Genomic DNA, 14185 nt, shown 5'->3' with positions numbered 1-14185 from the left:
TAGGTAGATACAACATATGTCTGTGTCTAACTTATGCAACTCCTGTGCCAGGCACCATTAAGAAATATATAAAAACCTTTAGATTTTGCCTTTTACGTATCACAACCACCTAGGTGGCCCACTCAGGAGCTGGACGCATCAAAAGTAGAACATGTTGCGTTTCAGGTACATTCCGTGTTCTAATGTGCACAGAGAACACATCTGATGTAGAGGTCAATGATCCCTACAGCAACAACTGCTGCAGATTATGTGGGAAAACAAGTAGTCTCACTGGAGGACAAACATTATGTTATACAATTAAGTTAGACCACATCTGGGGGTAAATGTATCAAGCTGAGAGATTTCCAGCGGGTTTGAAAAGTGGAGATGTTGCCTATAACAACCAATCAGATTCTAGCTATCATTTTGTAGGCTGTACTAAATAAATGACAGCTAGAATCTGATTGGTTTTTCAAACATGCCGGAAAACTCTCAGCTTGATACATTTACCCCCTAGTGTAAGTTTGATGGAGAGAAATGTGACTGATGAGATATCTGGGAAGTAGTTTATTATTTAGTGTCCTCTGTGAGGGGTTTCCTTCCCTTAGGTTAGAAGAGGAGAAGTTGACAGACTTTTGTCTCTCGGTGCAGATCGGTGCGGTGCAAGCACTGGAGGACCAGCAAGCCTGGGTCAACGCTTTGCTTGGGAGAATGTTTTGGGATTTCCTGGGAGAGAAGTACTGGTCTGATCTGGTGTCTAAAAAGATTCAGATGAAACTGAGTAAAATAAAGGTCAGTGTTAACCAGCAATGTATAAAATGAAAATAATGAGTGCAAGTCTGTACTGGAGATGTCTGTTGTGTTTAGTCATATGGATGTGTTGTCTAATGTATGGAACGTCAGGGTTATTACATGTAAAGTAGAAGGAAGATGGAGACAGATGTAAGGTTTTGTGGCTTTGGGTGACTTTGTGCTCTGAGAGCAAAGACCATTAGGTGACTGTCACGCTGCTATACCAGTTTCACAACATCAGATTGTAGCATGTTACTGAAGACTCTATGGGGAGCACGGTGGCTTGGTGGTTAGCACTTCTGCCTCACAGCACTGGGGTCATGAGTTGATTCCTGACCATGGCCTTATCTGTATGGAGTCTGTATGTTCTTCGTGTGGTTGCGTGGGTTTCCTCTGAGTGCTGCGGTTTCCTCCCACACTCTAAAGACATACTAGTAGGTTAATTGGTTGCTATCAAATTGACCTTAGTGTCTCTCTGTCTGTGTGTGTGTATGTTAAGGAATTTAGACTGTAAGCTCCAATGGGGCAGGGACTGATGAGAGCGAGTTGTCTGTACAGCGCTGCGGAATCCCTGGCGCTATATAAATAGCTGATGATGATGACTCTAAAGCTGGGTAAACACCTATGCAATCTTACTTCAGATGAGACTTCTGTAACATTTTTACCAACGACTGAAAGTCCCGATGAGCATGGCCTATTCATGTGTACACACCTACACAATTTACCTTCAGATCTGTGATCTGCATCTTTCATTTGCTGAAAAGATTGTGACTCTGTAAACACTCTACAGATACCTGCTTACGCTGCTGGGCATGAGTGCGTACACATTTGTCCGAAATCGATCCATCGTTGATGTTGATATTTAGGTTAAGTTTATAAAACCAAATCGACAGATGTGCTTTATTTTGGTACGATATAACATGACTGTGGAAGCGCACACTCTCTCTCACGATATCTAAACAAACGGGTCTGTGATCTGCAGGATAATTGCATAGATGTGTGCCCAGATTATCAGGCAGGTTAACTGCCTGAGCTGTGATCTTGAGGGAGACAGACATTTGAGACAAGACAGCAAATAAAAGATCAATGGTCACTGTTTGAATGAGGCAGGGTCTGGAATGTCATTCTTTCTGCAAACACAGCCGTGTTGTGTACATTAAGAGGTTTTGCTCAGGAAACTACACTGTAGAGTCATTGTACAGGCACTAAGTCTGCCCTGCACATGTATAGTGGTCTTACTGCACAGAAGAACATTGTGTATGTGGCTATATAATGTCCTAATTCCATCCTATACTACCCAGCAGAAAATATGAATGTCATAAGAGCTGAGCCAGTCCCAGTCATTGCCATGAATTTATACTGGAGCATACAGGAGTATTACCCTTTCAGAGATCCGTTATAACATTTCTATATTGTGTGTTCCTTCTATGGGGATCCACACTAAACCCTTATCAGACTGGGAAACGAGCAGAGTCCAAACCAGTGGGACCACGCGCTCTGTACTGGTTAAACAAGGTCATTCACACAGGCCGCTGGTATTATTGGTATCCGCGGTTTCTATATCACCAACTTATACTGCAGTGCTGTACAATCGAGTAGAACAGATTGAGCATGTCATGAGTAACAATATAGCAGTTGGAAACAGAGGGTGAGAAGATCACACTTGCTAGATAATAAAGTAATAATCATTTTATTAATTGTATAGCACAGTGGTTCCCAAACGTTTTAAGTTTGCTACACCCTTGTTTTCAAGGCACCCCTTCAAAATAATTACCGAACTGTCCCATTTTGTAAGTAGTTGGGTCAAAATAACATAATAAGTATTTAGGTCAGGACAGAAATACTTAGTAAGTTGTTTGCAAAACTAATACACATAAATCCAAGGGAAAATAATATCTTTATGTATTTTTTTCAATTATATATCTGTCAAACAATTTACAGACAATATTAAAAGGAATAACATCTAACAAAATAAAACAGCATCTACAAAAATCATCACACTGTGCCCCTTCACATTTACTCTGTGCCCCTTCACATTTACACTGTGCCCGTTCACATTTGCGCCCTCATTCACCCTCACACTCTGTGACCATTTGCCCCTTTATCCCTTTAAACTTTTACCATGTGCCCCTTTATCCCTTTAAACTTTCACCATGTGCCTGTGACAGGATGGACCACCTATGCCACCCTGTCTGTTGTTGCTGGGAACCTGCTGGGCTTACTTTGCCACTGTTCCCTTTCATTATCCCAAATGCGCCCTCTTGCCGCAGTAGGAGGGGCTTACACAAGCTGCCACCACTGGACTCCTTACCAGCATCCAGTAAGGGGTTTCTTCTGGGTAACTGACGCTGCTAGCGTATCTCGTTGCTGGTTTACCTGGGCTGGTACTCCTGATCTATTACTATGGATCAGGGTTGCTGTGAATGGATCTTGCCTGGCCTATCACACTGACCAGGGTTGCATGGGTAGCAGGCAGAGTGATGGTACCGGAAAGCTTGGGTCCAAACCTCAGAACAGCTGGAGAACGGATTAGTTTCAGGGACTAATCTGCATGTTACAGGAATACAGCAATATTGAAGATGTTTCCAAGCAGGTCTTTGAAGCAAGATGTTAATTTGCTCACACTGGTTAGAGGTACCAGTATGATCAGGTCAGATGAAAATCAGAAGAACCAGTTTCAAATAATATATCAATTCTATTTCAAAATCTATACTTTTATACAGTTCAGAAACAGGCTATTTTTAGCATCAGGATGCACCCTATTTACACAAACATGAGTTTACATGCATTGCAAAGCTAACAAAATTTGCGCTCATCTATGAAATTCACTCTGGACAAAAGGCCACACAGTAAAGACCACCTGCTGGGCCTTTGGCCAAAGCAGGCATGACACTTCATCACAAAACTTCGTTAGCTATTTGTGCTATCAGACTCCCTCCCCATGCCTAATTGGAGGTTTCCACTAGCAACCTTACAAATCCCAAACAATGACACTTCCATACAAAACGCATCCCAATACACACAAGACCTCCATCCACAAAGGCATATTGTATCAGATATATGCATCAGAAATAAGGCATATCCTTTAGTAAGATTAAAACAGGAAAAATGAGTTTCTACCCTGGTCTCAGAAATAACGATTTCCTATCTCAGAATATATACAATATAAAAAATAAGTGCATATGCAATTATATAACTAAGCGCCCTGCGCCATTTCCTTTAAATAAATTCATACCAGAAGTTATCAGTGATCCAGTCACAGTGCCCCTTTATCTATGGACCACTGTGCTTCAAGGAGAATCGGTTCTCCTTGTTTTGCTCTGCCCCTTTCAACCTCCATTTATTTTTTACCTTTTACTTGCCCTTCTTTGTTCTGTTCTGTCTTCTTCTGTTCTGTTTTCTTCTGTCTTCTGTTCTGTCTTTTCTCATTGTTGCTCTTTCGCTGCACTGCTCTTCACTGAAAATGTCAGATGTGATGATGTCACACCCGACATGCAGTGCAACAGAGCAGGGAGGAGTGCTTTTTGGGGTTTTTTGGCCGGCGACCGAGTGGGGGGAGGGTGGCAGGCTGAGGGGAGTGCTTGGCGACCCTCCACCTTGCCCACCCCGCTCACTGCCGGCCCGCGGCAACCCTGTGATCTCACACAGTTTGGGAACTGCTGGTTATAGCGCTTTTCTTCCAATAGGAACAAAGCACTTTACATATTTAGCAGGAGAGGCAGCCATTTTGGGTGTGCTCATCTATTATTGTATGCAATCAGTACCTGCCGCATTGGAACTTACAGTATAAATTCCATTTTTGTCAGAAGCCAATTAACCTATGTGTGTTTTATACGAACGTCACACAGATAAGGCCCTGGTTGGAGCCAAACCCATGATTCCGTCATTGTGAGGCAGCAACGCTGACCACTGAGCCACCGAGCTACCTATAGATCAGGATCCTAATGTCTCACGTGCTCCTGTTAACACCCCTCCCCCAGAGACATTATCTCGGGGAATGGCTGGGGATGTGACAAGGCGCACAATTAATGACATCTCCATAGTAGTCACCTGTGGTCACGAACAGCTGAGCAAACACTTGGCTTCTCTGTAAGGTAATTAACTAATTCATATCAAAATGGGAATTCTACACCCTCTGTCTGTAAGATCTCACTTAATTGTAACCCCACCTTCTTTAGATTAATAAGTGTTCTTTTTAATTCCGAGGTATGTTCATTTTATTACTTTATAACTGCTAGGAAATTATGGTTTTGTTTAAAATGATTGTTTTGCAAAATAATAAGCATGGCGATAAATTTGAGCCCTCATGTCATTAATCTTCTGATTCATAAGTTAATAACTCCTCTTTTGCCTAATTTACCTCCCCCTGACCAGTATAAGACTAATGCATCGTGTCCTCACAGCTGCCGTACTTTATGAACGAATTGACGTTGACAGAACTCGATATGGGTGTCTCTGTGCCGAAAATCCTACAAGCCTTTAAACCGACCATTGACCACAGAGGTAACTATCTGACCCACTTCTTTCTCGTGACCGTAGTTGCTGTTTTTAGGTCATTGACTGTTTGTGAAGAATTTTATAAACGATTACAAAACAACAAAACCTGTGGAGCAACATGGCCGTCAGTCTACTGCGTGGAACAGCCTGGACTTCACAGCTTTGAGGCTTGATTGATTTAAAACTTACCTCACAGACCTTCAAGAATAGGTTTTCTGGATCCAAGACGTGGAATTACAGATAAGAAGGATTCGTGGAATAAATAAAGAGCAGAACTTATGGAGGAGGATTAATTGTGGTTTAAATCGTGATCCAACACCTGAAGAAACATTTTCCACTCTGTGTGGTGTCTGCGTTCTCTGACTTCCGTAGTATGAGGAATGAAGTCTATCTGCCGCACAAGACCATTGACTTCCTGCCTAGCAATAACCAAGCACAGACCACGCTGAGACCGATAGAAGTCAGAACTTGAATTATTTCATGTGATAGCTTGAGGAGATTGTTTAATGTTGTATTTCTTTACAGGTCTCTGGACGGATCTGGAAATTTCGTACAACGGCTCTTTCCTCATGACTTTAGAGACAAAAATGAATCTGACCAAACTGGGCAAAGAGCCGCTCGGAGAAGCCTTGAAAGTTGGAGAAATCAGCAAAGAGGGGTAAGTGCAGATGTCTGATGCTCCGGCTCCAGGTCTTTTTGAGTAGAAAAGAACAGAAGATGCTGGGTGGAATTGAACAAACAGCAGGGAGCACGGCATGCTGGGGAAGTAGAGATTTAGGGGGACTAAAGGATGCTGGGTAGTGTAAAAGAGTCTGCAGGAACTGAGGATGCTGCGTACTCTAGAAGATTCAGGAGAGGGCAATGGATGCTGGGGGAAGCAGAAGTGGTACGTGATGCTCAGGGTGCTTTGGGGTGGCAAGGGCAATGAATTCTGGTTAGTAGTGCTCTTTAAAAGGATGACAAGAGGCTATATGAGGACTAGAGAAGTATATGTTGCAGATCATATTGGGGAAACAGTTTGGAGACACAGGATGCACAGGGATAGAGCTGAGGGTACGTGGGGTAGATGTTTAAACTGAAAGGTGAACCAAGGTCATTGAGGGTTGGACAGTGTAAGCGGAGCATGCTGAGGAATCTTGGGAGCAAAGGATGTTTGGAGAGTATGTGGGTCACAAGATGCTTGAAAAATGGGCAGCATGGTGGCTAAGTGGTTAGCACTTCTGCCTCACAGCACTACGGTCATGAGTTCGATTCCAGACCATGGTCTTATCTATGCGAAGTTTGTATGTTCGTGGGTTTCCTCCAGGTGCTCTGGTTTCCTCCCACACTCCAAAAACATACTGGTAGGTTAATTGGCTGCTATTAAATTTACCCTAGAGTGTGTCTGTGTGTCTGTGTTAGTGAATTTAGATTGTAAGCTCCTATGGAGCAGGGGCTGATGTGAGTGAGTTCTCTGTACAGCGCTGCGGAATTAGTAGCGTTTATATAAATAGCTGATGATAATGATGACGACTGGGAACACATAGGTTACAAGTGAGGACGTTTGGAGAATAGGTAAAACAATATATGCTTGCCGGAAGCCTGGGGACATAAAGGTCACATGAAGTTAGTGTTGAGGTGGAGAGTAGGTAAGACAGAAGATGATTGGAAGAGGAAGGGCTGGGGACATGGAAGATGAATTGAGTTAGTGTTAAGGATATTTGGAGAGTAGGTGAGACAAGATGCTGGGAGGCCAAAGGGATGGGGGGGGGCACAAGATGCATGCATGGGGGTGAAGGTGAGCATTTTTGGGGTGAGTGAGACCGGATGCTTTCTAATCTATGAGTGTCCTGCTTTTAAAATGTTAAAGAGGAAACCTTCCAGGAGACCTTCTTCTCTTTAAGTTAGGATTAGTATATCTGGGTATTCATTTGTCTTTCTATTTTTCCTCTTTGCTTTCACCAATGGATTTGTAAATGGTGAGTGTGACGTACCCTGGTGTTATTTTTATACACGTGTTACGTGTCTAGCCATTAATGGCTGAACACAACAAATGTTTAGATGGAGCTCAGTGAGTAACAACCAGGGAAGTGCTAATATCGGGTGATTCATCTATAAATAGCAGCCTCACGTCCCAGATATGAGTGAATTGTAGAGAACATTAATGCACGCTGATAAATTATACATCACTGATCTACTGAAGGCCATGCATTAGCGTCTCTCCACATCCGCGTACACTGTGTACTTTACCAGTCTCTGTAACTGCAATCATGGACAGTTCATCTTCCCTATCACTAATCATTAGTCTCCTTCAACTATTTCTACCTCCCCTCATCTCCAAGTGACCCCTAGGCCTGTAGCATAGGAGACAATTTCCCACCCGGAGCTTTGCTAAATGTCAAGTCCATTTTCATTATTGTCACTGGCTGTTGTTCAAAGTGTTCTTCATGGCCATTAATATGTTTAATATGGCCGGATCGTGATGTAATGCTCTAATCATAATTTTTTTATTATTTCTCACAATGTTTTGCATCTACACCTCTGTAAATATGGGCCCATCATCCGATGGGGCAAGTGATATAAAAATATTGCTCGTCAGAGACTGCTTGGTTGTGTTTACTTTGGTTGTCCATGTCTCAGTGCCAGGCCAAGAGCGTACTACCTGGCGGACAGCGATGAAGAGTCATCCAGTGCTGGTTCATCTGATGAAGATGACGCTCCGGAGTTAACCGGGGATAGGCAACTGACACCTGAGGGGTAAGAACCTATAACAGCAACTTATACGTGTAGCAACTTCAGAATCTTGGGTCTCATTGTTGAGGCCCAATCACTGCCAGGTCTGAGCTGGTGCAACAGTCATATGGCAATTATATGATTCATTCAGAGCTATGTATCTCCTGTAACAGGTACGCGGGACCGCATCGGACGAGCAAGATAATGAGATTCGTGGATAAAATCACCAAGTCCAAATATTTCCAGAAAGCCACAGAGACGGAATTTATAAAGAAAAAAATTGAGGAGGTATCGAACACGCCGCTCCTGTTGACCGTGGAGGTACAGGAGTGTAAAGGAACACTAACAATTAACATTCCACCGCCACCTACCGACCGGATATGGTAAGAGCAACCCTTACCTATGTCTGTTGTATTACACTCTTGCAAACAGGCTGAATATGTTATCCAGCTTATGTGACACATGAATATGTCACTACCCAGAATGCACAGCTTAGGCAACCAATGAATTAGTTGATACCTGGGTGTTGAATTTGTCTTACCCTTCATTCCAGTGAGGGGGCATAGTGCGGCATTATTGACGTCCTTGTTGGAGAATGACAGGCCATGATTCCCACGGCCATCAGATGATGGGTTCAGACACGGTCTCAGTCAGTAGAAGACTGGCCCCTTAAATGACATTAATGACACATTTGCCCCTGTAACTGGTTGGGATGAAGCTGCGACTAGAGATTGTGTTATCTTTTATTATAGTTATAGATACACTTAATATGTTGATTAGAAAACATGTATATTGGGTGCTTGTAGTTTGTTGCTGCATATAATCTAAGGGTAGAACTGGTTCCCCCTTGTTTTCTGGTTTGTTTGATTAGAAGCTTATTGATAGGCTAATGGCCTATAGTACAGTTAGGGAGTCCCATATATAACTCATCTTAGTCTCTTCCTAATCCTGTGTGTAGACAGCAGTACCAACAGTGATATTAGCAGGTTATACAACAGGAGAAATAGAACACAGCATAAAAACATTGTCCTGCGTATAGGAAGCATGCACCTAAGGTGTGCAGGGAATGTCCTGTGCAAGAGTATAATCGCAGCATCAATGGCCAACTTCCTCTCACTTTATTATCACGCCTTTCACTATATAATATACAGCTCTGTTTATCCTCATTTATAAATGAATTAGTGAGGGACTGTGTTTACTATTTTTTGGTTGCATTGCTCAGAGTTATCCTAGAAATGTGCTTCTTTGAATAAGTGTGAATCGGGTCCAATTAAAAGTATAAGACCTGAAGACCACAGTTTTGAGCTGGTGCAAAATTCAGGTGCTTTTTTGGGGGGAAGGGGGGGGGGTGGACTGCTCTTAAAAATTCACCCTCTCCCCCCCCCCCTTCCCTCATTTCAGTAATCTCACTCCATCAAATACAGTCTCCTTTCTACACCCACTGCACCTTCTTCTTACATTGCGAGGAACCCCCAAATCCTCCGCTCGGCAAACACTGCCACCTTGGCAGAAATCTAAGGGCACTTACACAAATAGAGAAGCACGGAGGGATAACTGCATAAATAATGTCCACTGTATGTATTTAGAGAAATACATGTTATGGACTGTATAAGATCTTGTGAACTATTATTCTATTACAGTTTCCCCTTGACCTATTGACTTGACGTGTTTTTTACCCCCGCGTAAGGTACGGGTTCCGGACGCCACCACACCTAGAGCTCAAAGCTCGGCCAAAGCTCGGGGAGAGGGAGGTAACGTTGGCCCACGTCACGGAGTGGATTGAGAAGAAGCTTGAGCAGGAATTTCAGGTGAGACACTAAAGCTGCACCCTCCTGCCCGTGCACCCTACACTGAGGTGCCCATCTCTAGCAGTCAAAGAATAACAATAGAACCTTAACATACAACAGTCTAATTTGGCAACAATCGCTCAAGAGCCAAAGGTTTCCCGCCTTCTCGTAGAGGTACGTTACATCGAATATTTTGAAATGTTATCAAACATTGGCTGCAGCACTGAAACACCGTATCCAAATAATACTGACAATCTCCCACACAACTCCCAAGTATGAGATAAGAGATCCACAAATTGAACAACATTAATCCTGAGTGCTGCTTTCAGATTACCACACGTTGTTGTCCTTTTCTCAGAGTAGAACCCTCCCATTTGTTTTTCTGAAATGCTGCTAATAAAAGAATGCAAGTTATGTCAAGTTAGCAGTGATTAGAAGAATCCTTGCACATCATGTGACTATAGCCTGCAGGAACAATTCAGGTGTTACATATTTGGATATACTACAACCTCCTACGTAACTGTCTTTTTCTCTCTCTCTCTCTGTTGTAGAAAATATTTGTCATGCCAAACATGGATGATGTCTATGTGACAATAATGCACTCGGCCATGGATGCCCGTTCCTGCAGAGAAGCAGAGTCTGAGGCGGCGGACGCCCTTTGAAATGTGAAGTCCCTGCTGTTTACAGTATTAGACTTTTTTATTTGCTATTCTGTTGTAAGCTGTGCTGTGTATGTGACATCCCCCCACTGGCTCAGCGAGACGGTGTCTCTCAGGAGCTGAAGCAGGGGAACGTTGTACATGTTTTGTTCCTGGGAGAGATTCCCGCCCCCCAAACATCATTGAGACGTTATTTGCCACAGTCACCTGATCGGAGCCCTTGTGCCGATTGACCTCAGGAGGGATGATGCTCCCACCAACTGGACAGAGGTGAAGGTCTAGCCCTGTGCTTGCACCTCCTGTCTCCTACAAGAACTGCCTTCCTGGGAAATTGAAGTTGCCCCTGCTTGTGAAACTGCTGAATTTAATATACCAGAAAATTATATTTTAAAAATATGTTTTTAAATTACCAGCAATGTATCCGAGCAGGAAATGACAGGATAGAATAGTTTTCCCTTTTCTGTCAGTTGATTTGATTAGTGTCTTAACGGCCACTTGTAGGTTTAGGACAGGCCTATAAATATGTACATTAAAGGCTCACTTGCTGTGAGGACACTTATGGAACTGTCATTACTGGGAGTAACCTACATTCTGTTCTACAGAATAGTGAAACGTGGTATTCTTAGTGCTGTGAATACCATCAGTGTGCTCAGGCTGGTGAGCGCTTACTGCATAAAACGTGCAAGGACGGTACCTCCATTTATCGATAGAAGATAAAGATTTCGGATGAAACGTCCGGCCAGGATTACTCCCCCTTGCGTGTAAGGGAGGTGGTGGCACTGTATCACTTGTACCTGTTTCAGCACTGTAACATAGTGAACAGCACCTGCTAGTAGATCGCTAGGGACACACTTGGATCTTCATTTTGGGGATTGTGTTTATTGCAGCCCTATAGAACAGTGGACAGATTTTAGCTACCGTATAGCGTTGCTGTGCAGCCACGGCCGGTCATGTCACCTTCTCAGCCCAGTGATTTTCGTGGTGAACGCTGTCCACCCTCCCAGATCTTGCGTGAGGACTGGTCTGTAAAGTCTATCAAAATCTACATTCTGTGTCCTTGTCTAGTAACATTCTAGACATTCTCCACACTGCTATGACCAATAAGACAGGCACTACTTTCAAGAATAGGAAACAAGAAGCACTTTTTAAAGGTTTTTTTTTTTTTATTATTATTATTATCAGCAAAGCTTGTGGCAAGTAACACCTTTAAATTAAAACAAGGAAACTGCTTTATAATGGATGTGTAGGCATAAATAAAGTAATTGCAGTACCACTCACTGCCTGCAAGTGTCCTCGTGACTTGATGTCTGCTTCACTTTTAGACGATTAAACCTTTTCCTAGGCAAGAAAAATGGCACTTTCTGCTTCACCTACGACTTAACATGAAACAAAAAAAGCTGCAACAATAGATGATATTTTAGTGATTTGTACCCTATGAAGAATTAATTTACAGTTGTAAAATGAATTTTTGATTTCTGCTCAGAGAATTATTCCTGTACTTATTTTTTTTTATTATTATTATTTATTGTATAATGCTATTTTTGTGTGATATTAGAAAGAGCAAATGATGCTTTATATAGTGACGTACAATCGCAAAGTAATGGTCTGCTGATGAGTTTGTGAAAGCAATCTTTCCTGGCCAGTACGAGGGAACTTATATTTGTGGAGCTTCTAACGGAGGACAGAAAAGAGAATTCACTTTTCTGTCTCCTGAGCGCTCGAACACTCAAAATTTTAGCAGTGCCACACGTTTGCTACTGCATTAAATGCATGAGGCAAGATGGCCGCCGTCTAGCCAGTCCTTCCTCCCGTTGCCATGACACCTTTCCTCCCGCCCCCAAGATTCATATATATATATATTATTTTCTTACAGCTTTGCACATTTTGAGTTCTGGTAAAATTGCCAAGTTTATTTTGCGCGTTTTGGCTGACATTTTCTTTGCAGCAATGTCCGATTTTCAGAATAATTTCATCTGGATTTATTTTGTCATGTTATGAGAAATATATTATATATATATTTTTTTTATGTTTTCTAATGTGTTAAAAACATTCATTTTGTGGGTCCTAGAGCTTATGAATTTATAGATATATATATTTTCTTCTACTCTCTATGTAATGACTATATTTAACTTGAAATTGTTAAGTTTTCCCTGTCCATGGAGAAGATCGGCTGTACGTATATATTAACACATCCAGTGCTGGAGATATCTGTGACGTCCAGCATTTAATGGGTTAGCTGCTGTCCTAAAATTTGCTGTAAACTGTGAAGATTTCCTTGCACACTAGGTGGCGCTCATTACACACAGCATCCAGTTTCAGCGACGCTGGCCCTTGAGCTGTAATATGAGTGGGGGGTCCCTAAGGCTGGTCCCATAGTGGTCCGCCTGCATTTTTGTTTGCCTTGAAAATGTTCCTAACAGGCTGCTGAGCCAAGTACCCCCTTGGGCTAAAATTTGCCCCTGAATATGAATAAATGAATGGGAAAGGGGGAAATATATTAATGGCATTCCGGTTACTGGAAACTGCTTGAAATGTTTGTAACAATGTTTTATATAATGGAGCATATATTGTATTAGTCTACATAATTAGCTATTGCTAAACCCTCTCCAAGTAGGGTAATTGATCTTGGACTAATTTCTTAATGCTGGCGACAGCAGTAGGATGTGCAGTCTGTAAAAATATAGTACTCAAAATGATTATTTAGTGTACTCCCATGCGATATACAATTGGGGATAAACACAGTAATAAAACAAGGCTGGATTTTAACAAAGCGGAAAGAGGGCCCTCAAAATATTGTGATATGGGCTTTGCAAGAAACTGACAAATCTCAAAAAAAAATTAAAACTGTATTTTAGGCAAATTCATGTCTCCCCACCTTAAATTGCTTGAATTGTGTCAGGGTGTATCTAATAAATCCCACAATCTCTATCCTTACGTTTTGTGAGCTGAGTCAATGAGAATTGTAACAATGTAAATAAAGTTTTTCCAAGTATTTATTATTCTAATCTAGGGAATAAAATGAGGTGCTGGCCCGAGTACCCCCAGAATTTGCTCTCTGGCTGCGGATGACATCACAAATGACCCCCATCCTTTGTTGGACATGTATTCTCCCCGTATTTCACACAGTACGTCTGAACACCTTACTTTAGCCAAAACAAGTTCACTCCCTAAGGGAACCCCTGTTCCCATGAGGAAGTCTGTATGTCATTACTTGGTTTAAGCAGGCTTGGCTAACTTGTGCCAGTCCAGGTGTTGTGAAACTACAAGCCCCAGCATGCTTTGCTAATATATATATATAGCAGCTTATTGCTGGAAGGGTATGCTGGGACTAGTAGTTTCACAACACCTAGAGTGTCACAGGTTAGCCAAGACTGGTTTACGAGATCTCATGGTTTACAGCAAACTTATCCAATGCACTATACTTTATTATGAGGACAGGCTGCACGGATTCTGCTCTCCATGTTGATTCCACCAGGGGCAAAAGGGTTCATATTTCAATATGGAAGTATGCGTGTGTGTGTATGTTAATAATCGATTAATCTGCTGCTCTCCGGTGGTTTCTGTCTACGTTCATGTCTCGTCTGTCTGTTGTGCATCGTCAGTGTGCGCACAGCGCCCTCTACTGGTCTACAGACATTATGCACTAACACGGCCAGCTGCCCTGATTCTGTGTTCACTCTGCACTTGGTCAAAATTGGTGGGTAAAATTAAATCCGCTTGCTGTTTTATTAAATAATAAAAAAAATCTCAATTCTCCAA

General features: G+C 42.3%; 1 protein-coding gene across 3 annotated transcripts in view; it reads left to right on the top strand.

Annotated features, from left to right (window-relative positions):
- TEX2 (testis expressed 2) overlaps positions 1-14185 on the top strand; it is a 49179-nt gene extending 34994 nt beyond the window's left edge. For 2 of the 3 annotated variants that reach the window (XM_075178097.1, XM_075178098.1), the window contains exons 6-12: positions 631-771; positions 5175-5274; positions 5794-5926; positions 7888-8004; positions 8154-8363; positions 9668-9788; positions 10319-14185. In XM_075178097.1, coding sequence (XP_075034198.1) covers positions 631-771; positions 5175-5274; positions 5794-5926; positions 7888-8004; positions 8154-8363; positions 9668-9788; positions 10319-10429 — 933 coding nt within the window. In that variant the 3' untranslated portion in view covers positions 10430-14185. The remainder of the gene's footprint in view (positions 1-630; positions 772-5174; positions 5275-5793; positions 5927-7887; positions 8005-8153; positions 8364-9667; positions 9789-10318) is intronic. The other variant, XM_075178099.1, reaches the window with a different exon arrangement.

Source organism: Mixophyes fleayi, chromosome 6 (assembly GCF_038048845.1).
Source record: "Mixophyes fleayi isolate aMixFle1 chromosome 6, aMixFle1.hap1, whole genome shotgun sequence".
Lineage (NCBI taxonomy): Eukaryota > Metazoa > Chordata > Amphibia > Anura > Limnodynastidae > Mixophyes > Mixophyes fleayi.
The sequence above is the reverse complement of the archived record's forward strand: the minus strand, read 5'-3'. Positions and strand labels throughout refer to the sequence as shown.